General features: G+C 37.4%; 1 protein-coding gene across 1 annotated transcript in view; it reads left to right on the top strand.

Moving 5' to 3' along the window:
- bor (ATPase family AAA domain containing bor) overlaps positions 1–22,842 on the top strand; it is a 232,496-nt gene that overhangs the window by 162,001 nt on the left and 47,653 nt on the right. Inside the window, exon 10 of the mRNA XM_090383719.1 lies at positions 3,192–3,243. Within this exon, the coding sequence (XP_090239845.1) occupies positions 3,192–3,243 (52 nt within the window). The remainder of the gene's footprint in view (positions 1–3,191; positions 3,244–22,842) is intronic.

Raw genomic sequence — 22,842 nt, 5'->3', positions numbered from 1 at the left:
TTGCTGACCGAAGGCCTCTCCCAAAGCCTTCCATCTTTTTCTTTAGTTGGCCATAGAAATGACCATTTTTCTTGGTTGACCAGTGTCCTCCTGCAGGGTTTTACTGGCACCATTAAATTGTAGAATGTTTTAGCTCTTAATTCATGGACTTAATCCCTTTAGCTTTTAAGAGCTAAAGGGATTAACTCTTAATCCTTTTAGCTGTTAATTCGTGCTTTTTACAGCATCAGCTTTACTGCCTAAAGGATTGAGGTGCGAACAATGTGCACCCAGGTCTCCCAAAATTAGTTCGTTATATGGAAATTTCGTTTGTTATACGGAAACTATTTTCAATGTAACGACCAAGGGAAAATCAAAAACGTTTGCTACATAGAAAAATTTGCTATATGGAAGTTTGTTAAAGATAGGTCTGACTATATTTCTTGAAAATTACAATCTACAGAAGTGCAAGTCTAATGTCAACAAATGTTTTCTTTCATCTTCTTAACCTTCAACTCATGCTCGTTACTAAGTACTGTAGGTTCTAATACCTCTCGTTTGGGATTTTCATAAAAAAATGTAATAAAATTTTGAGAAATTAATCTTTTTTTGTCAGTGAGAAAGTCTAAAATAAAAGTCTAAACTATAAAGTAAATCCTCAATGTAATCTAAAAAATGTCATCATCATACTTCTGAAATGAACATAAACTGATTTTATTTAAAAAAATATATATATCTACATATGCAGAAACCTAACAGCTGTGTGTATGTTTAATATGTACAATTAGCTATTAGCCGACTGGGCTAGCTGGGTGGGCAAAGTGCCTGCCTGGCAACCCAAAGGTCGCGGGTTCGAATCCCGCCTCGGGCTTGGATCAAAGTACTGCAAAAACCTTGGGAGGTGCATTATGGCCACAGAAGCCGATGCACCAACAACCACAAAAAAAAACATTTAGCTATGTAGAACAGCTAACTATGAGGGTAATTATGTGTTGCATTTCCTTGTGCACCTTTTTTTTTTTTATTTCCTTCAAAAAATTGGTTTGTGTTCCTTTCTGAAAACACTACTTACAATAAATTTGCTTTCAGAAATATACCACTGATGATTTTAGGTTAAACCAAAAATGGGGAGCAACTTTCCCATTGAGAAAAAGGCAGTTTATTAGGAAAAATTTTAATAGACATACAAGTTAATGCATTTCATCAAGTCTGTATGTAATAGCTCAAACCAAAATTGATTACATGGTATCAATTTAATTACCATTCATATTGTGAATGATGACTTTGTTATACTTCAAATAAGTAAATCTTCCCCAACAGAGAAGAATATTGTTACTTAATACCACCATCCTGAGATACCACCAAGCCATTTCAGAGCTATTTGGCCCTTCTTTGACACAATTAACTCCACAATATGGGAGCTGCCGAATGGTGTACAGGAAGCATTACTTATTTGAAGTATAAAGGCAACTTGTGAAGGTATTCACAATATGAGACATAAACAAAACGATACCACGTAATTAAATTTGGTTGACTTACTATATACATATTCTATGTAGTGCACTAACTTGTATATACGAGGTGTGACAATAAAGTTTTGAAAATAATTTTGTTTCCGTAAAAATGGCCACTCTGTAAACCGTTTATGTCCTCCCGCTGTGTAGCCTGAACCCCCCCCCCCCCACCTGCATGCAAAGGGTAAATGTCGTCAGTTGTTTCAGTCATTGTACAAGTTGGTTTGTGTAAAGACTTGTTTGAGTTCCGTGTTACGTGAAAAATAGAATTCAATTTAGAGCAAAGAGTTGCGATAAAATTTTTGGTGAAAAGTGGCGAATCATTAGCGGATATTTATGAAAAGTTGGCCAGAGTTTATAGAAATGATACCATGTTGAAGCCACTCATTTTCAATTGGGCAAAACAGTTTCGAGAAGGACGTGAATCTGTCGAAGATGCTGAGAGTTCAGGGTCGACATGATGAAAACATTGTTTGTGTGCATGATCTTGTTCGAAGCGATAGGTAGTTAACCACAAGTAAACTAAACTAAAGAAAAACTAAACATTAATCAGGAAAGTGTTAGATTAATTTTGACTGAAAATTTGTTGATGAGGAAAGTGTGTGCAAGGCTGTTACCAGAACACTTATCTCGTGAGCAGAAAGAAATTCCATGTAGTGAAAGAGTTTTTAATTTCAAAATTGATCACAATGTTGCAGTACCCTCCGATTCGCCTGATTTGTTTCCTTTTGACTTCTTTTTATTTCCTCGACTAAAAGGAGTCATGGAAGGAATGCATTTTCAGCCAGTTTCTGAAATTCAGAGTAATGTAACGTAGGTATTAAAACAGATACCAGAAAGTGAGTACCAGAAATGTTATGATCAATGGATCCTGCACTGGAATGTGTGTGTACAGTCTGAAAGGGACTACTTCGAAGATGATGGCCTCACATCTGTATAATTTTCAAAATAAAAATTTTAAATGAATTATTCTTGAAACTTTATTGTCACACCTCGTATAGTAAGTTTCCAAAGTTTGAGGATTTTAGCCCTAAAATTATTATTGAGTTTTGCATTACTGTACTACACCATTCAGCATTTTTCATATTGTGGAGTTAATTTCACAACTTTGTTGTCAGTTGTTATACCATCGGGTATCTACCCATTCACCAATGAAGGATCAAATAGCTCTGAAACGGCAGTCTGTGTGGTGGTATCCACTAAGAATAAGTAACAGTAGTCTTCTCTATTAGGGGAAGCATTACTTATTCGAAGTATAATGAACAGGCAACTTGTGAAGGCAACTCGAGATGTAAATAAAACAATACCATGTAATGAGCTTTGGTTGACTTACTACGTATAGGCTTGATGCAATGCACTAACTAAGTTTCCATAATCTGAGACTTTCAGCTCTAAAATTTTAATTTATAAATCATAAAATCTAAATGGTAATATTAGTTCATTTTAACATCAAATTCAAAAATTTCAGCCCAAATATGGCAAAAAAGCTCCCAGTGATAAATACTTAACCCTACAAATAAGCAATATAGGCATCTTTTAATTGAAGTACTCTGTGTAAAGGTGTGCACTCTTTAATACTGGATAAAGCAGTAAATGCCGATTCTAGTGAAGTAGTATATGATTCCTTTTATTTAATGCACAAATAGTTTGGATCATTCTCTGTTAACATTTAACATAGAATTTCTCTTTTTCATGTAGACTTTTGCTCTTTGTTGATGAAGCAGATGCATTCCTAAGGAAAAGAAGCTCAGTAAATATTCAAAAGACTTTCAGATCATTTTTTTAAAAGTTTTTGTTGCATTTTGTTTTCCAAAAAGTATATTCTTGGGAGATCTTTATTACCAAAGTACAATTATACCTAGCAATTGGAAAAATTGTGAATGACAAATATTATACACTTAAAGTAATATGAAGGAGGAGAATTGAAAAATGCACATATGTAATTTTAAAAGAAAAAAAATCTGAAAAGTACATAATTTTTTTCTACTATAAGACTGCACCTAATTAAATATAGTTTTAACCCTTAAACTATAACAGAAAATACACAGTTCCAAATTTTTAACCGTACCATTCTTGATATATCAAATAGTTGATTCTTCACACAGTGGTCATTGCAATGGAAGATTCACTATTGAATTCATCTAAATATAATATTTTGTTCCTGTGTTTTAACTTTTCTTTATTTTTAATTTTACTTCACACTTTTTTTGAATTGATACACAACAAACAAAAAAAAAAAAAAAAAAATGAAATTTTATATTGTATAGGGCAGAACCACTTGTATTCACCTTCTTATTCTTTATGATCAGTGATATATGAGATAAAAATTATGTACATTTGCCAAGTGTCACTGTAGCCTGTATATTACTTTGTTTATGTGGGGAAGTATTGTTTTGTTTCAAAAGCATTTTAAAATTTTTGTAGAAATGATTATGCCTCTCTGCTGAGCCTTAGTGACAAAAGGCAATACTAGATGATTCTCATCACCTAGTATAATACCACCAAGTCCCTGAGATTTGTTATTGACATTCTCCAGGTATGTCAGACCAAGGCTTGCCACCTGGGAGCCTGTAATGCTGTTAGAACCGATATTGAAGTCCCATTTGTGAGTCCAGTAGACTGAATTTCAGTGAAGTTTGTTTTTTGTTCTGTGACAAGGGGATCTTCTGTTTGCACCTCACAATGGTGGAATCCTTAGTAATCCTGGATGTTCACCTCCCCTCCACCTTCTCGTGTGCAAAGTGAAAAAAACTGTACCTGGTGTACACTGGAGGTAACCACCTGGGTGTGAACTGAAGTAAGCAGAGGATGAGATGTGGTGTTACATCACACAGGAATTGCTGCCCTTCCATGTCATCAAGCAGTACTAGGTGGTAGATAACTCATCATCTGGAGCAATAATTCACCACTTTGCTTATGGGAGGGGTGAAGTGGTGAAACACACACACACATATTTAGTCTCCTGAGAAAAGCCCTAACAACCCCCCATCTCTTCCATCATGCACTGAGTAATCTTTTGAGATTATTATGTGCATCATGGCGAGATCCACTATTTCTTTTTGAGGATATAGCTCTCAAACGGTGTTTGCATGCCAGGCATTAGATAGTCCACTGGACCAAACCTATTGGAAACTCTTTAGAAGGTCTGGATTAAATATTTTATAATCTTGCCACTTCTAATCTGCCAGCTAGCGACTGTAGAGAGTTTAAGTAATGTGTATGCAGCAGGCATTGCCAAGGCCACATTATGCCAAAGAGCTGAGGATGTTCTTCCTATGTGTACACCACATCCAAAATTTTCATAAATTCATGCATGTTTTGCCCTCCACTTTTAATTTATCTACTGAATGCATCATGAATAGTTAAACTAATGGAACAAACTTATCTATGAAAAGATCTAAACCTCCCAGAAATTTCCCCATTCATTTCACAAATATTTGTGGTCTCAGTTCCAATCTCAGTGATGTTCATTTCCATCTGCAGCCTGTCAGGCCTTACCTACTTTTTCTGAAAGATTCTCAATTATCAGTTGTTTCAACCATTACTCAGCTCAGTTACCATAGCTATTCACTCTGTGATTCTTTTCATTTCAAATGTGGTACTTGTGCATATGTCTTTTGTGATCTTCCTTTTTACAGACTTCCTAATTTGGAATATCCTCTGACTTAAAATCTCACTGCTCCATTCTGTCATATTCATTTGTTCCCTCTATCATTCCGTAGTCTAGCTTTCACAATGAGAATTTTCACAACCCCAGTTCAGTTTTCTAGTTACACAACCCCAGCTGATTGCAATGTCATGGCTTTTGCAATTACTGATGAGCTCACATGACTTGCTCATTTACTTATCAGAATACCGAGAAGACAACATCTTGATCTTTTTCTACAACCCTTCCAAGTACATAGTACGCGTTAGTGGTTCTCTGGGTGCTTCAGATTACAGTTTGGTAATGGTCTCTTCTCCAGTGGAGCCTCTCTCTCATGGCCATTCTTTGCCTTGTGTTGTTTGGCATAACAGGAATATGAAATGTGATGATATTCACGATTTCTGTCTTTCTTTTCCTTGGTTGGATTACTTTTCTAAATCTTCTGATGCCAATGTTTATTCAGGTCATATCAGTGAAATTATTTTTAGAGTCCTTTATTCCACATTCCACCCTAAAATCTTGTCCCTTATCGAAACATCAGTTTTCCAATAAATCTTCAAGAACTGTGCAAGATTAGAAGTAGCATATCATAGTTGGCTTGTAACCACATCCCCACTTCATATTCTGTCTACACTAAACTCTCATTAATTGTAAAACAGTTAATCAGTTTAAAATCGATTTTCAAAAGGCTAGAAAGAGTAGAAAATTTGTTTCTTGTACAAATGGTAGTAGAACATTCTAGTCTCTTGCCGAAACTATTGGTTGCAACTTCCGTCCATCTGTACTCCCACATCTGTTACAACCTGATTAAAAATGGTTCTATTGCATCCTCAGCTAAAGACAAAACCGGTATACAGTAATACCCCGAAGTTACGCGATAGGTGGGTCCGACGAAAATCGCGTAAGTCGAATTCGCGTAAGTCGGGGTACAACTTTGCATATAAATACATATAAATTTTGCTTAATTGGGACCAAGGACTAACATAAACACTAGTTTAGAAGAAAAATATTAATAAAATTGCAGTTCTTTATACATATTAATACAAAATATGTATTAAAAAAACAAATTACTTACGTTAAAAAGTTATTTCGATGTCGATGGCTTCATAAAATCTAACAAATTCGTCTGACGACAGCGCGTTCTTTTTTTCACGCAGAATTTCTTCGTAGCAAGCTAATAATTTTTTTATTCCTTGCTTTGTAGCTATAACGCGTTCTTCGTTGGAGTCTATGTTTTCTAAAATTTTTAAGCCCTTTACAATTGAGCCCTTTTCAATTTTCAACCTGTCAAGTTTGCAATTGTCATGTGCTTTTCGCCGTTGCTTCATTTAGGCCTGTAGCACGTGCAATATCACATGGTCTTTCATTTCTCTCAAAGCGTTTCACAATTTCATATTTTTTCTCTCTCGACAGAGGCGGACTGGCCATAAGCCTTACCGGGGAAACCCTGGTGGGCCAGTGTGATTTTGGCCATAAACCATAGTATGAGGCCACTATAAATTTTCCCGGGTAAGAATTTTTGATCCAGTCCACCTCTGTTTATCGATAAGTGCTTTTCTTTTTTTCTTTGAATCTGCAGTGTCTTCAGCAGGACGCTTCCTTTTCACACCTTTTAATTAAGTATTTTACTCATTTTTAGGGAATAAAGCACAATTACAAAACGAGGAGGCACGCTTGATACGCATAAACAAAGCTGCGCGCATGTAGCAACTGAATAAACAACACCATAAAGGCAGAGATACACTATTAACACCTCACATTTCTAGGGGTTACTACCATAAAACAATAAAAGTCCAGTTGCGTTTCTGCTAGTGAAATCTGTTATAAACTGGTAGTAAACTCGATCTAATTGCATTTGCGATTATACCGATAGCTGGAATTGTGTTGGTTTTTACGTTATTATGGTGAAATGTGTTTCCCCTTCACTGATATAAAAAACATAAAAGCAGCAAAGTTGAATTTTGTTCATCTTTCGCTCTCATTCTCCGCCGTCGCACCGTATGTCGATAACATATGAAAAACGACCTTGAAGATAGTGGGTGGCAGCGTTGCCAAACGAAAAAATCAAGAACCGCGTAACTCCGAGTTCGCGTAAGTCGGGGTAGCGTAAGTCGGAGTATTACTGTACTAGCATTCTATTTTTTATTATTTTTTTTTCTAACTCTTATATTAACAATCTTGGTAAGCCATCTCCTGCCATCCTAATACACTCCATGCACTGCCACCCATTATCTCGTGATGGGGGGGGTGTTAGAAGAATTCTGGACAATCTTGTTGCCAAGAAGGCTCAACGTCCTCATGCCATTGCTCCACTTATTCTTAAAACCTGCACTTAGGAACTTCTTTCTGCTCTGTGTCATCTTTTTACACTTCCTTATTGTACTAGTGTTTTTTTCTTCTGCATGAAAATTAGCTCATATTCATTCAGCCAATTCCTAAAAAAGGGTGATAATTCCCTCCTTTCCTTTTCAGGGGTTGCCCAATTGCACTTCTACTCTTTCCAGAGTATTGGAGAAATTAATTAACCTCCAACTCTTGAACTATTGTGAAATATTCTACCTGAACAAAGATCGTCATCAGTGCCACTCCACCTGTGATGATCTTATGTTACTTCATATTTGGTCAAATTCAATGGGAAAATATGGTGAAACTCAAGTAGTTGCTTTTCCAATTTCGAAGGCCATGTTTGGCACAAATCTTGTTTTTGGCAATTGGCATTTCATTTTCTGTCTGAATGCTCACAGTGGGTGAGTGATGATCTACAACCTTCAAACTTTACCACTAATGCTGGCGTTCTCCAGGGTTCAGTTATTTTACCCACTCTTTTCCTGGTCTTGATTTCCTGGTCATGATACTGATTTCTAGATGATCTCTTGTCTAGAAATAGAGACCTTTATTAACAGTTAACCTGACATTTATTCACCCTTGACATAAGCACATTGCAAATACTGCTTCCTCTGCATCAAAACAAACTGGGCTATTTTTTGCTTTTACTTTTCTTCTAAACAAAAACTCAAATCTTCCCTACCCTGGAATATTGCTCTCACATCTGGTGTGGTGCCCCAAACTCCTCTCTAAAGCTTCTTGACTCCATTCGAAAGACAGCAGTCAGATTAATTAATGACCCATCTCTTACAAAGTCTCTCCACACTGTCTCATAGGCATTCATTTTCTGCTGCATGCCTTTTAGCCTCCATAGCCAGGTGGGAAAGAGCAGCAGTGCGTAGCACACGCTTCTTGATTAGACCGGGGTTCAAGCCCATCACCACCAAATACGGAGGATGCGGAAAGGTCAGAGGATGACCGCTGCATATCCCAGAGCAACATGGCCTTAGTTGCTAATGCTCCTGGGAAAAAAAAAAAAAAAAAAAAATATAGCATTCCTTTTATACATCTACTTTCATGAGTACTGTTCTTCAAAATTGGCATCTGTAATTCCCCCACTCTGCCAAATACATGCTGCAAGCAGTCATTATCCTTTTTCAATCCAACTCCAGACTTACAGAACCAACATTTCCTCTTCCTAATTTATCCTTTCTAGAATAACCTTCCCTTGTGTGAATTTTCCAAAAATTACAATCTACAGAAATTGAAGTCTAATGCCAACAAGTATCTTCTGTCTTCTTAACCTTCAAACCATGCACAGTACTATGGGCTGTTGGTTCTACCTTTTTTGCTTATTTTGAAAACACACACTCACACACACACACACACACACACACACTGTGAAACTCAAGTAGTTGCTTTTCCGATTTCAAAGGCCATGTTTGGCACAAATCTTGTTTTTGGCAATTGTAATTTCATTTTCTGTCTGAATGCTCACAGTGAGTGAGTGACGATCTACAACCTTCAAACTTTACCACTAATGCTGGTGTTCTCCAGGGTTCAGTTATTTTACCCACTCTTTTCCTGGTCATGATACTGATACGCGCACGCACGCGCGCGCACACACACACACACACACACACACACACTTTGGTTAATGGAGGCTAAGTGGTGAAAACCATAACCTACCTACCATTTCTTCTGATTTAGTCATATTTTTTCTGATAATCATGTTTCTTCCAATTTTCCGATAAGTTTAGTTTACTTCTAGTGTTTATTCAAGTTTGTTAGTTTTAAGATATGCGGGTATGTTATTTTTTTAATTCCAGAACTACCCAATTTAATGGTATACACTTAAAATCCAACATTAAGTAACTCTGCTCATGCTTAGCCTAAGCATAGGAACTATGTGCCACTATGTCTTTACAACATGTGAAAAAATTTATCTGCACTTTGTGTTTGTATGTTTTAAGATGTTTACATATTTGTTTGCAATAAAGGTTCAACTTTTGTTTTTCGTAGCATTACCATTTCAGTTGGAGCATATACTGTCATTTTTAACTGGTTATTGGGTGGTTTGTTCTACTTTGTGTATTGTAATTCTATTCATTGTTAAAAGGTTAGGTTATGTTTGTTTAAATGCAAAAATGGCCTTGTTTTTCGGGAATGAGCATACTGAAACAAATCTTGTCACTACCAGTGAAATGTGAAAGTATAAAATAGAACTTTATTAAAATATACAGTAAATATAAAAGTAAAATCCAATATATAGAAAATTATTAAAAATAGAAATAAAAATATATATATATACAGATAAGCAATAAAAGTACTAAAAGTGATAAGAACAAAATGTCCTTTTTCAACTTAGAAGACAAGTGGTATGACATACATCATTATATTTCACAGAGGCTCAACGTATACACATATGCTAACAAACCAGTACTAATCATGAATGGTGAAAAAAAAGGGGGGGGGGACAAAACATCAGCTGTCAGACTGCAGAAGTAGGCCAACGTACATTTGCTACATTGTAGGCTCATCATCTTTCATCATGCTGCAAAATAACCGCTTCAATAATAGGTTCCACAATTTTAATTAATATTGGAACCCAAAGGAGCACTTCCAACCAGGAGTGATGATGATCACATGTGCAATCCAAAATTTCAGCATTGGAACGTGGCTTACAATTAATCTGCTGATCACACCAATAATGCTCAACAGTAGAGCTGGCAAAGTTAGCCTGACGAATGGTCCCTCATCTGATATGTGATCACAAAGCTGTCAAAGCGGATCAGACTCGTCAATATAACATACTCCGCAATCCAGGCATGTGATCTGATAAACAGACTCCTCACATTACAGCAAGAGAATGACAGATTTGTCTAGGTCTTGATATCCCCCTACCCCATGTTTTGGATAGGTTTCAATTACATGGTAATAATTTTGTTTCCCATTTGGATCATAATAATGAGTTTATTGCCACTGCTTATATTCCCCACTACCCAGGCATATCTACATGTCTTGCTAGGGTATTGCAATGCTATCATATTGATTCTGTGCAGCTCCCTGGCAGGAAGTTGCGGTCACTGATTTCCAGAGTTAAATCAGAGTCATTCCTTTGTTGCAACGGGCAGATTCTGTTTATCGTATCTCATAACTGGATTGCAGGGTATGTTATATTGACGAGTCAGATCGACTTTGTTGGCTTTGCAATCACATCTTGGAATATGAGGCGGCTATTTGTCAGGTTAATTTTGCCCACCCTGCTGTTGCTGAGCATTATTGGTGTGAGCAGCACATTAATTGTAACTTGTGTTCCTACGTTGAAATTTTGGACTGGCTGTGTGATTCTTGTCATTGCTCCTGGTTGAGAGTGTTCTTTTGGATTCCAGCGTTAATCGCAGTTGTGGAACCTACATACACCCTATTATGGAAGTGGTTGTTTTGTAGCATGATGAAAGATAGTGAGCCTGCAATGTAACAAATGTACGTTAGCCTACTTCCACAGAGTCTGATGGCTGATGTTTTGTTCCTCTCCATTTTTTCACCTTTCACGATCTGCATTGGTTTGTTAGTGCATGTGTATATATTGAGCCTATATGGAATATATTGGTGTATATCATACCACTTATCTTCTAAGTTGATAAATGGGCATGTCGGTCCAAAAGCTTCTTAATGTATATTTTATTCTTATCACTTTTATTACTTTTACCATTTATCTGTATATATTTTTATTCCTATTTTTAATAATCTTCCATATATTGTATTTCATTTTTATATTTACTGTATAGTTTTAATAAGGTTCTATTTTATACTTTTGGGTTTTGTTAGTAGTGACAAGATTTGTTTCAGTATGGAAGTGTTTTTTAAAAAGAAATTTTTCATAAGAGAAGATTAGGCTACTTCGAATTTGTTCAGTAGTGTGACTGTGCTGTGGTAGCTGACTCTGTAATTTGGCATGGTGCATTAGTCAATTAGTCAATACTATGTAATTGAACAGAACAAAAAATAAATTTAAGCAATGAACTTTAAAATATAGTTTATTGCATTTCACGACAACGTGTAATTACCTTCTGCAGAGTGTATGACATACATTAATTAGTTATCATTAATTTTTAAGAAAAGTGTCGGAATGCCATTCAGACAACATCAAAATTTATTTCTGGAGCATTCTGGTTAAAGCCACATCTATTAAGTCTCTCATTTTTCACTTTCTAAAAGTTGACTGGTATGCATGTTTGCATACAAGTCAACTGAATAGAAAGTTCTGGCATCTCCCTGGTCTTTTCTGTTATGTAGTGTGAATCATACCCTTTGATGTTATGACAGAAATCATGGTGAGATTAAAGATTCCTTACATTTTGAGGATCAAACTTTAAAACATGGGAGCCAATATATTGTTAATATTGTTGGAGGAGGCATCTGTATCAGCTAACCATAAAAATATCATCCATTTACAAACATCCCCCCATCCCTCAACTTCATAAGTGCATCATTAGTCAGAAACTGATATGAAAATGGCCACTAAGTTTACATGGAATGCCTAAATTATGTCCCAGTATCTCTGGTGCAAAATATTTCTGAAAAGTTAGTTTTGATGCAGTTGGAAACAAATAACTAACTTTTATGTGTATAGAAGTACTGCGGAATGAAGTTGTCTGTCACAACATCACTGTGGGATGGGAGTACTACTTTGAATGACTTTTGAACTGCAGATAAGTTAAGTTTGATAACAGATAAATTTGAACGTGTAACTCACTTTTTATCTATGATTTTGTTTCATAGTTAGCTTTTTACATAGCATTATTGTATTTCATCTGTTTTGACAAGTTATTTTATAACAAATTTGCAGGTATACAGTACAGCATATTCTAAATTAAAAAGAAAATGCTCTATATGCATATAAAATAGATTTAATATTATAATAAAGTTAAAATAATCAGTACACTGTAAGTGTATTCCATTTTAAAAGCGCAGTAATGGCTATTGATAAATTTAGAAATTGACTCCAAATAAGAAATGCATTGGAATACACTGGCTTCTAGTATTCTGGTGGTTGGAAGTTGAGAAGACAGAAGATACTTGCTAATGTTGGACTTGAGTTTCTGGAGACTGTAATTTTCAAAAATATATACAAGATGTGGCTAAAAAGAAATGAGAAATATTTTTTAAATCATTTATTATTTTAAATACAACAATTTCAATGCTTATTCCCTTTAACTCCAGCTGTGCCTATGCAGCGCTCCAGATTTCCAGGATATAAAACAGCAGCAGCAGAAGTCCTTGGAAGATACTGCTTTTAATTGCTGTGTTGTGTTCTTCTGAATGTCTGCTAAGTCCTCAAATTATTTTCCTTTGAGGCAGATTTTAATTTTCAGGAAAAGAAAAAAGTCGCACAGTGCCAGATCTGAAGAATAAGGCTGATGCTCCAATGTTCTGATCTTGTTTCTTGTTAAAAACTCTCACTGCGACAGAGGAATGACATGGCACATTGTCATGATGCAAAAAACCATTTGTCTAGCCATAAATTGGGCCTTGACTTCTGAATTATTTTCACAAAGTTTTCCTAAAACCTCAGTGTTAATTCAAAATGAGACTGTGTCTGATTAACAGTCTCATTTGTCAGGACAAATTCATGATTAACAACACCACAACAATCAAAGAAAACAACAAGCATGGACTTAATCTTTGATCAAGACATTCTTGCTTTCTTTAAACAGGCAGAAAAGGGAGTTTGCCACTGCACTTTGATGCTTGGTTTATGGATAATACTTGGACCCATGATTCATCTTCTGTTATCACTTTAGAATCCAGATGATATGTTACATTTGGTCAGTTTTTTTTGTATGGTGCTGAGACATGGACACTGAAAACTAACACCTCAAAAAAGCTAGAAGCATTTTCTCCCAGGCTTTCTTTCCTCAATAATTAGCTGTGGAATTGCATATTTGTTGTTCCTCATCAGGTGTCCAAGATATGGTGTTTTTCTTTTCTTTATGTCCTTCAGCAATTCACTGGTTTTTCCAATTCTCTGCAGGACACTCTCATTGGTCACTCTTGCTTCCCTGGTATCTTTTGCATTCTTCTGTACATCCATATTTCAAATGCTTCTAGTTTTTTTAAGGTGTTAGTTTTCAGTGTCCATGTCTTGGCACCATACAACAAAATTGGCCAAATGTAACATCCGGATTCAAAAGTGGAGATCCAGGTTTCCATTGCACAATGCAGGTCTCATTTTGAGAAAATACTGCTTGGTCATTTCAATCCTTGCTTTTATTTCCATATCTGGTTCATTTTTGTCATTGATCCAACAGCCTAGATATTTGATTTTTTAAACTCTCTCTATCAGCCCCTTATTTAACGTGAGGGGAGGTGTTGGCATTGTCTCATTAAGGACCAAGAGCTTAGTCTTGTTGATATTAATACCGAGGCTCATTCTTTCACTTTCTTCACTCACACGATTGAGGAGTATCTGTAAGTCCTTCATTTTAGTTGTATAAAGTATAGTGTCATCTGCATAGTAAAGGTTGTTAATCACTCTACCATTGACAGATATTCCTTCATTTCTTCCATCTAATGCTCTCTTGAAGATGATGTCCAAATAAATGTTAAACAGGAGGGGGGGAGTATACATCCTTGCCTCACTCCATGTTCAATGTTGATATCTTCAAAAAGGCCTCTAAGGTTGGGAGAATGATTCATATCACAAATTTAAACAAGTACACCAACTGTTTAACTATAATAGTTTAATACTGAAAATTATAAAATGTACCAGACGATACAGTACTGTAAAATAATATTTACAAAAACTGACCTACAAAATATAATAAAGGTTAAAAGCGATAAAACAATGATTGTAGCTTTCGGGAGCATCCGCCTCCTTTCTCAACAACAATGATGTTTAGGCAACACATCCTTAAATAACAGGTTCACGGCACATGTGGCTGACCAGGCGCATGCTCAATATTTCTTCCATGCAAACCAGAACCAGAAGTGGTTCGGGAGCGTGGAAATGCAGAGTGCGCATCTTTTGCAAGGACCACAGCCTCCAGAAGGGGGTGGAGCCGAACACCCTATCCCTATTCATACTATTGTTTTCGGACGAGCCAATCCACAAACTCTCCAGCCATTTACAGTCCCAGAACCTATGCGGCCGGTCAAGGATGACAGCATTCACTGGGGAGACCTGGTGTTGTTTTTCCCAATAATGCTCAGCAATGGTGGACTTATTAAACTCTGCGGTCATGGCTCGCATGTGCTCCCCCAGATGATCTTTTAGTCGCCTTCCTGTCTCCCCCACATAACATTCCCCACAATCCGGGCATTTGATCTCATATATGACCCCACTACTGGAATCCCCAGTAATGGGGTCTTTGACCTGTGATACCACTGTGTGCAACATCCGGCCCGGAAGCTGCACACAGCGTGCCTGAAAGTCACGAAGCATCCTTGCAATATGATCTGACAAGCCTGGATAGTAGGGAATATAAACTGTGGTGATTGGAACGGACAGTGTTCCATGATTAGGCTCCACGTCTCTATTATATTTATCAATGACCCTCTGGGGGTAACTGCATTTTATAAGTTCTGCCCTAACTTGCCTAATTTCTCTCTCTCTCTCTCTCTCTCTCTCTCTCTCTCTCTCTCTCTCTCTCTCCTCAGAGGTACTACAGTGTGTCCTAACCCTACCCAAAAGTGCCCTGGCAACACTATTTTTATGCTGCGCTGTGTGTGTTGACCTATAATGGGTGTACTGGCTCCTACACATTGGTTTCTTAAAAATAGTGTTGACAGGGCACTTTTGGGTAGGGTTGGACACATTGTAGTACCTCTGAGGTGGGGGGAGAGAGAGAGAGAGAGAGAGAGAGAGAGAGAGAGAGGGCAAGTTAGGGCAAATCTTATAAAACGCGGTTACCCCCAGAGAGTCATTGATAATTATAATAGAGACGTGGAGCCTAATCATGGAACACCATCCGTTCCAGTTACCACAGTTTATATTCCCTACTATCCGGGCTTGTCAGATCGTATTGCAAGGATGCTTCGTGACTTTCAAGCATGCTGTGTGCAGCTTCCGGGCCGTAGGTTGCACACAGTGGTATCACAGGTCAAAGACCCCCATTACTGGGGATTCCAGTAGTGGGGAGCCGACCGGGCTAGCCGGGTTGGTAAAGCGCCTGCCTGGCAACCCACAGGTTGCGGGTTCGAATCCCGCCTCGGGCTTGGATCAAAGTACTGCAAAAAACCTTGGGAGGTGCACTATGGCCACAGAAGCCGATGCGCCAATAACTACCAAAAAAAAAAAAAAAAAAAAAAAAGTAGTGGGGTCGTATATGAGATCAAATGCGGGAAGAAACAATCACCATGGGCTAGTGCGGGGGTCGGCAAACTACGGCCCGCGGTCCAAATCTGGCATGTCCCCTCTTTTTAATCCTGTCTGCGGGTTAATATTGTTTTTTACATGAAAAAAATTAAAAATAAATCAAATTACGGACTGCAATAGCCGATAGTCGAGTTGAGAATAATGACACACGTGGTGCTACTGGCGTCGCATATTTGCATTCTGTTGTCTACCGTAGAACAAGTGTTGCCAGCATTTCTCTCAGTTTTGCTTTAGCAGTGCACGTAGTATTGTCTGTCACGGCGCTCTGCGATCTTTTTTTTTTCCCCTTTTATTTATTACCCACCATTTCCATGTCACCCTCAAGACCAAATATGAAGAGAAAAGCAGACTTCGAATGTCGTGCTTTTAAAGCTGAATGGAGTGTGAATTATTTTGTCATAGAAATAAATGACAAAGTATCATGTTTATTATGTAATGACATAAATAATAGCTGGCGAAAAAAGTACAATATACATCGTCATTACCAAAGTAAACACGCGGCACAATATTTAAAACTCACAGAAAATCAACGGAAGCTAAAATTGGAAAGTTTAAAACCTAATGCATCATCACAACACAATTTATTCGTTAAAATAAAAAATGATAATGAAGCAGTAACTAAAGTAAGCTTATGAATAGCTCATTTATTAGCTAAGAAAGGGAAACCATTTCCTGATGGTGAATTAATTAAATCATGTTTGCTTGTGGCAGCCGAAGAAATGTATCCAGAGAAAATGGATTTGTTTCGATCTGACAGTCTTTCGGTGAGAACAACTGTTAGAAGAGTTGAGGACATTGGGAACCACACCAAGAGTCAATTAAAAGACAAGGCAAAAATTTCAAGTGGTTTTCGTTGGGTCTTGATGAGTCTACAGACATTACTGATACTGCCCAATTGTTGCTGTTTATTCGAAGAGTCACTACTGAGTTTGAGGTTACTGAAGAATTAGCTTCTATGGAACAACTACAGATGAAGATATCTTCAAGGAAGTCGAGAAAATGCTAACACAGTACAATTTGCAATGGAATCAGTTAAAGTGTGTGGAACGGGGAAGGGATTAGTTGGACAAATTTTTAAGGCTTGTGAAGAAGCTAAATGTTCAAAACCTCTGGTAATTCATTGTATTATTCACCAGCAGGCTCTTTGTGGGAAACACCTCAATCTCATGTGTTATTGAACCAGTTGTGTCAGCGGTTAACTTTATTCGCTCTCGTGGACTTAACCATCGTCAGTTTCGTGATTTTTTTTATTAGAGATTGAAGCCGAATATCCTGATTTGCCTTACCATACAGCAGTTCGATGGCTCAGCAATGGAAAAGTTTTATTGAGATTTTTTGAACTCAGAGAAGCAATAGAAATTTTTCTAAATGAGAAAAACTGCCCACAATCACTATTATCTAACAATGAATGGCTATGGAAATTAGCCTGCTACAGACATCGTGGGATATCTTAACGAATTTAACTTAAAATTACAGGGTAAAACAGTGCTCATATGTGAAATGTATTCTATCATAAAGTCATATCATCAAAAATTTGTATTGTTTGAAACACAAATCACATTAACCAAGTTTGACCATTTTCCATGCTGTAAAAAATTTCAAATATTAGCGAAATCCCCATTCCCAAAAAAATTCGCGGCGGATATATTTTCTGAACTTAAACTACAGTCACAACAGTGTTTTTCGGATCTTGACACAAGTGTAAAAGACATTTCCATATTTCAAAATCCATTTGGCTGTACAATTGAGGAGCTTCCATCAGACCTTCAATTGCAAGTGATTGATCTGCAAAATGATGATATGCTAAAGGTTAAGTTTAAAGAAATGGATCTAACCCAATTCTATAAATATCTTTTGGAAGATAAATACGGTCAATTAAAATCATATGCACAGGGATTTATATCTATATTTGGGAGTACTTACCAATGCGAAAAGACATTTTCGAAAATGAAATATGTAAAATCGCAATACAGATCATTATTAACGGATGACCATTTGCAAACAACTTTAATGAATAGGAAGTAATTAACTCCAGTATGATGAAATATTATCTCAGAAAAAACAATTACATTCATCACATTAGTATAAAATTTAACCAGTTCTATAATACATTTATTAATAAATGGAAATACTTTATTCATTTTTTTGTAAGTGTCAGCATGTGTATAAATATTATGTAAAATATCACTTCCTAATAAAAAGATTTTGAACCTGTTTTTTTTGTTGCTCTATAAGTAGAATTACCCATGTAAATATCTTCGAGCTTGCTACCTGGCCCGCCGAGCCTAAAATTTTACGATCTAGCCCTTTCCAAAAAAAGTTTGCCAACTCCTGGGCTAGTGTATAGCTGATAGAATACACAGCACACAACTCGTCCAACTATGTTCCCCCCCCCCCTGCTTTCACAGAATTATAACATCTAAAATTGTAAGTTATAAGGTGGGGTTTTTTTTTTTTCTCAGCTAACTGTAAATTGTAGTAAAGGAAGAAAGCTTTAAAGCCATAACCACCATGTAGATTAGAGTATTTTGGTATTTATTTGAAAAAAAAAGTATATATTTTTTAAATTTAAATAGTTGTAATTTCTGTACATTCAACCATTTCTTTAATATTTTGTGTGGGAACATCCTTAGTAATAGTAATGGAGGCATGTGATGCAAGAAAGCAAGTGTATTAGCTTATGTAGCATTAACCAAAAAAAAACAATTTCACACATCCATTCCCTCTAAAAGTTTGTCCAGTTCCTCCTTGAAGCCAACCGGGCTAGCCGGGTGGGTAAAGTGCCTTCCTGGCAACCCAAAGGTCACGGGTTCGAATCCCGCCTTGAGCTTGGATCAAAGTACTGCAAAAACCTTGGGAGGTGCATTATGGCCACAGAAGCCAATGCGCCAACTACCAAAAGAAAAAAAAAAAAGTTCCTCCTTGAATTTATTTAAGCTATCAACTTCCAAACAACAGATGGAAGTTTGTTCCAGCAGTGATATACAGGAATTTTGCTAAAGCTAAAGGCAAATTTCTGCACATATATTCTACAACTGTTTTTCCTCAATTTGAATTTATGCCCCCTCAGGTTTGTAATTTGAGCAAGCGGAAGAATCCCATTAGAATTCAACATGCCCAACCCATTCAAGGCCTTATACACCTCAATCAGGTCACCTCGCAGGTGCCTGGTCTCCAGCAGCTGCAATTTGCAAAACTTAGCAGAACTTTGCAGAACACCTCCATTCCCCTGACCAATCTTGTTGCCCTTCTCTGTATTCGTTCCAGCAGTTTTTTAACTGTAAATGATGATGTATCTTTGTTGTAGAGAATGCAGCAGTAAAGCTTGGTGTATTAAATTGGATGAAATTGAGGATCTGAAGAAGGAAGTAAATGCCTTAGGAAGTATTAAAATTGAGTGTGTCCAGATGTTCATTTGTGCTAATGTATCAAGTCAGGAACTCCTGAATTGTTCCATTATCTGAACGGTCCTAAGAATGTAACATTGGGTGTTGCTCTGGTTCATAATAATGTAATTTTATTGGTAGATTCTCTTGTAGGAGGGAACCAAGAACGTGTCCTGTAAAAGACAGATGGAATGGAGCCAGATTATGTTTTCTTGATGCTAAGATTGAGGATGTTACAAACCAATTGTCAGGCTCATAAGGGGAATAAAGAGAGTGAGATTATACATGTTGGTACTAATCATTTAAAGCATAAACAAACCAAGATCTGGTTCAGAAGTATAAGGTCATACTGCAAAAATGTTATGAGTCAGGTGGAAATATTCCTGTGTTCTCAATTTTGCAAGAGGTCCAGACACAATAGGAAGGATCGTATGATGAAAGCCTTGTTGATTAACTCTAGACATGGGTGACTCTGCAAGGCTTTTGGTGGGGAAGTTTCTCTCAGCTTGCCCTTGCCTAATTGGTAAAGCAAATTTATATAATAGAGTCGGTGTTCATTTGAATAGCAGAGGTGCAAGAGTTTCTGCTGAAGTCATAGAGGAAGAAGCATTAAGAATTTTGGGGGAACTGCTAACTGAGAAGGGGAGTGAATGGGGAATCCATTGCAAACTTAACAAGAGTTGTGTATCAAGGGGCTCACATCTGGTGAGTATGGGCTTGGCACACCCAGGGTCCTGAGCTGGATGTCATCATTCTTCTCTTTCTTGGTAATTCCTTTCTACCTCTCTCTCTCTCTCTCTCTCTCTCTCTCACTCTCAGGTAACTTGGGAATTTTTTTTGGCTGGTGCAGCATAAGCCTCAGGCTTCCTTGCACCATATGGCTAATAATAATAATAATAATAATAATAAGGTTCTGCTTGCATCCTCCTCAAGAACATTTGTGAGAGACCACAATATAATGCATATGTAGGAAGAGGCACATCAGCCAATAAAACCTACTTAAGCAACTATGATATATGTACAGGGGTATTAAAAAGTAAAAATTTTAACTTGTTTATATAATTAGGCCAGGAGTGTTTTTAACAGATTGAGTGAATTTGAAATACTTGGCAAATCTAAGCTGATATTGTAGGAGTAACTGCAACTTGGTGTTATCCTGAAATTGGTGATGAGGAATTTCACTGTGTAAATATGCTTTGTTCAGAAGAAATGGAAAGTACATCAAAAAGGAGAAAGAAAGCAGTCAGACCGCTTCCAGAATCTGATGAAGCCCAGGTAGATGTAGAATCACTATGATGTGGGTTGTCTGGTAACAAATGTAAAGTTGATGACTGAGGTGTGCTACAGGCCTAATGATTTTGGAGAATATGATAAAAATGTGTTTTGGCAAGCAAGGATAAATGCCTTATTATGAGTGATCTTTAACATAGTGTTTTTCATTTGAAAATTGTGGACAAGCATTCTAGAAAGATCAGGTTTTTTTTTTTTTTTGGACCACCCAGATGACTGTTACCTATTACAAATGTAACTTTCAGGCACTGGCCACTACTGTAAAGTTTAGTGTCCAAGGAATTTCAGTGGCCAAAAGCCAAGTAGAATGTTTCCATTTTAACAGGGGTTGAGGGTCTTCATAGGCTCTGCCTAGGGCCACTTTTAACCCTAGTGACAAGGCTTGTGCTTATGTTCTTTAGAAATGACTGTTTATGCATGAGCCAACCTAAATCTCTCAGATATGCCAAATAAGCTGTGCCTGCTCCCTGGGAGTCTAAAACGCTGATGGAATTGATATTCGTATGACACTCGAGTCAAGTGGACCCAATTTTGGCAAAGTCTGGATGGTCTGTGACAGCCAGATCCTCTGCTTGCATCTTCACAATGGCGGGACTATTAGTAATCATGGGTATAACCCCATGCGATGCATGCATGCACACTGTGGTTGACCACCCAGGTGTTAACCAACGTAAGCAGGGGTTGAGCTATGGTGCCCACACCACACAGAGTAATGCTGCCCCTCTGTGTTACCAGGCAATACTAGGTGGTAGATGATACTCATCAACTGACGCAATACCACCACTTTGCTTATTGGAGGCTTGAAGTGGTGGAACCCATGTTTAATCTCCAGAACTAAGATCCGGTCAACCCCATCTTTTCCATCATGCAGTACGATTGATGTCTTTTCAGGATATGATGATCACCATGGCGAGATCCAAACTTCCTTTCATTTCAAGGGTACAGCTCTAAAACAGTATTTCCAGGCCGGCCACTAGTTAGTACACCAGACCAAACCTGTTGGTAACTCTCTAGGAGGCTTCCAGATCAGCTAGTGTATAATTTTGCTACCTCTACTCTGCCAGGGCCAAAAATTTAATTTCTTCATACAGCATGTCCCTCCCCCCACTTTTTCTTACTATTGAATACACCATGAATTGTCAAACTAGTAGAGCAAACTTATCTGTGAAAAGATATAAACCTCCCAAACACTTCCTAGTTCATTTCACAAATATACGTAGCCTCTGTTCTAATCTCAATGATGTCCATTTCCACTTCCAGTCTACCAAACCCCATGTACTTTTTCTGACAGAATTTCAGTTATCAGTTGATTCAACCACTGCTCATCTCAGTTGCCCAAATTATTCACTGTATGATTCCTTTTGCCTCAAAAGTGGTATTTGTGCATATGGCCGTTCCGATATTCCCTTTTAAATCGAAAAGAGGAAATTTGGAATTTCCTCTTTTCGATCTTCTCTGGCTTAAAGTATCTCTACCTCATTCTGTCAAATTCATCTGTTGTCTCTACCATTCTCTCAACTCCACTAATCACTTGGAACACTTTGACTTCCTCTCTTTGCAACTTGACTTGCTCCAGTCCAACTTTCCCAACAGTCGGCTAATTTTCCTTGGTGATTTTAATGTTCACAACTTCAGCTGGCTTCCGTTTTCTTGTCACACCAACCCAGCTGGTCGAGATGCTGAGGCTTTTGCAATTACTAATGACCTTGCACAAATTGTTCATTTACCTCCAGAATACTGGACAAACCTAACCATACAGCCAATATGTTTGATCTTTTTCTCACAAACAACCCTTCTAAGTACACAGTCGAAGTGAGTGGTCCTTTATGCACCTCATATCACAACTTGATGATTGTCTCTTCTCCAATGAGCCTTTATTTCCATGGCTATTCCAAACCTCATGTTGTTTGGCATTACAAGAATGCAAAATGGGATGACCTGTGAGATTTCTTTTCTTCTTTTCCTTGGTCGGAAAAGTGGCCCTACAAAATTTCTGATATCAATGTTTGCTCAGATCGTGTCAGTAAAATTATTCTTGCAGGGATGGAATCCTTTATTCCACACTCCACTTTAAAATCTCGTCCTTTATCTAAACCTTGGTTTTCCAATAAATGTGCTAGGGCTATTCAAGGTGGTCATTCCCTGACCTTTCCTCATCCTCCGTATTTGGTGGTCACGGACTCAAACCTCAGTCTAATCAAGAAGAGTGTGCTATGCACTGCTGCTCCTGCCCACCTGGCTACGGAGGTGCCAATACCATCAGACCCCGGAGCTTTCTTAGCATCAATATTGATCAAAACTCTGGTACGAAATCTCCAGGTT

This window comes from Mastigoproctus giganteus, chromosome 10 (genome assembly GCF_048544385.1).
Source record: "Mastigoproctus giganteus isolate SK-2022 chromosome 10, ASM4854438v1, whole genome shotgun sequence".
NCBI classification, from domain to species: Eukaryota; Metazoa; Arthropoda; class Arachnida; order Uropygi; family Thelyphonidae; genus Mastigoproctus; species Mastigoproctus giganteus.
The sequence above is the reverse complement of the archived record's forward strand: the minus strand, read 5'-3'. Positions and strand labels throughout refer to the sequence as shown.